This window comes from Sinocyclocheilus rhinocerous, unplaced genomic scaffold (assembly GCF_001515625.1).
Source record: "Sinocyclocheilus rhinocerous isolate Xijiao unplaced genomic scaffold, SAMN03320098_v1.1 scaffold493, whole genome shotgun sequence".
NCBI lineage: Eukaryota > Metazoa > Chordata > Actinopteri > Cypriniformes > Cyprinidae > Sinocyclocheilus > Sinocyclocheilus rhinocerous.
Window position 1 is genome coordinate 164,954 of NW_015626376.1, and position 2,038 is coordinate 166,991.

General features: G+C 31.4%; 1 protein-coding gene across 1 annotated transcript in view; it reads left to right on the forward strand.

The window, feature by feature from the left end:
- The window catches only part of LOC107712577 (dual specificity protein phosphatase CDC14A), a 22,926-nt gene extending 21,291 nt beyond the window's left edge, over window positions 1–1,635 (forward strand). The window contains exon 16 of the mRNA XM_016517890.1: window positions 1,089–1,635. Coding sequence (XP_016373376.1) covers window positions 1,089–1,091 — 3 coding nt within the window. The 3' untranslated portion in view covers window positions 1,092–1,635. The remainder of the gene's footprint in view (window positions 1–1,088) is intronic.
- Window positions 1,636–2,038: the final 403 nt, after the last annotated feature.

The following is a 2,038-nucleotide window of genomic DNA, read 5'->3' on the forward strand; positions in this document are numbered from 1 at the left end:
CCCCCAAAACAAAATCAAGACTTTGTAAAAGAGCATAATAGGACCCCTTTGAAGCTGCATGCCAATGCAAAGTTGAAAATCCTAGTTTCAGCATAGAAGATTGGAATGATTACCATTTTAATGTTCACCCAAGCTGCATTTATTTAATCAAAAATATGTAAAAAATTTGAAATATTATTATAATTTAAAACAGCTGTTTTCTATGTGAATATCTGTTAAACTGTAATTTATTTCTGTGATGCGCAGCTGTATTTTCAGCATCATTACTCCAGTCTTCAGTGTCACATGATCTTCAGAAATCATTCTAATATGCTGATTTGCTGCTCAAGAAACATTTCTGATTATTATCAATGTTGAAAACAGTCGTGCTGCACGATATCTTTGTGGAAACTGTGATGCATTTTATTTTTCAGGATTCTTTCATGAATAGAAAGTTCAAAAGAACAGCATTTATTTGAAACGGAATTCTTTCGTAACATTATAAATGTCGTGTTCGAATAAATTTAATGCATTCTTGATTAATAAAAGCTCTTTTGAAAGGCAGTGTATCACGGTTTCCACAAATATTGTGCAGCACGACGTTTTTGTGTTTTGAACATTGATAATAATCAGAAATGTTTCTTGAGCAGCAAATCAGCATATCATGTGACACTGAAGACTGGAGTAATGATGCTGAAAATACAGAAATAAATTAGTTTAACAGATGCTATTTTAAATTTGGATCAAATAAATGCATCCTTGGTGAGCAGAAGAGACAGAAATGAGACGTGTGACTGCCAGCTGTGAACGTGCCTCTATTCTGAAACCGTAACCGGATCAGAGATTAGTTTTAACGGGGTTTTTATCTTTTCACCGCCTTGCCAACTTTACCTGTAATAGACGATCTCTGTCCCGAAGAAGGAAAGCGCTTCACACAATGCCATCGGTGCGCTTTCAGAGACCATGGTATCAGATTTCCTCCTCTAACTGCTTTCTGCTTTGTAATTATAAAGCGTTTCTCAGCATCCGTCTGAGTTTAGAGCATGTGCACGAGTGCTCGGCGTTCTGCTCGTATGGGTTTGGTCTGTAATGTATTTGTTGTTTTACAGTAACTCCATCTCCAAAGCTCGAGCTCCTCTGCTGCGCTGAAAAGACCAACATCCCTGCACTGATATATCACTCGAGTCTTACTTCTTCATGGCTTTGTCCAAGTCATCTACTATAAACCATATTCAAAGTGTTTATTGGGAAATCAGCAGATGTTAAGCATTTTTATTTGATCAAGAGAAAGCAATGCATTTATTTTTAAAGCATATGTGAAGTTTGACTTTTTATGCCATTGTAAATATCACGAGTGCTGCCTTTGCCATTATGCATTATGTTACTAAATCTGTAATGTTTTTTTTTTTAAATACTGTATCTTTATTAATACTTACAGAAATATGACCGAATGTGAATCATACTGTGTTAATCATGACTGTCTTAGACTAAAAGGACTGTTTTTTTTATTTTTAATGTAAATACCGCATACCTTTAGTTTGATGAGCAAATTTAAATCATGATTATTTCACGTGTGTATACGTATATATATATATATATATATATATATGATAGGAAAGGATTTGAGTCGTATCCCTTTTAATAAATCCTTTCTGCTATTGCAAATGTAGTTGTTGAATGAACATCATTATATATTTCTGTTTATTCGCATTTAGAAAGAAAATAATAATTTAACTCAATCAAAATCCTTTATTTAAATATAAGTTATTTAGGTTAACTTGATGGTCTAAAAGAACTAAAAATAAAACTAAGTTAATAAAACCTGAACTACTGAAAAATTATAAACGCAACAAAATTTGTAAAATTATAACTGATTTAATTAAAATTAAAACTGAAAACAACAAAAATGATTCAAAATATTAATAAAAACACAATCCTTTATTTAAATATTTATCATTTTCATTTAGGTTAACTTGTACTAAAATAACTAAACTGAAATATGTTAATAAAACCATAACTAGTAAAGAAAAAATAGCATATGAACTACTAAAAAATTCAA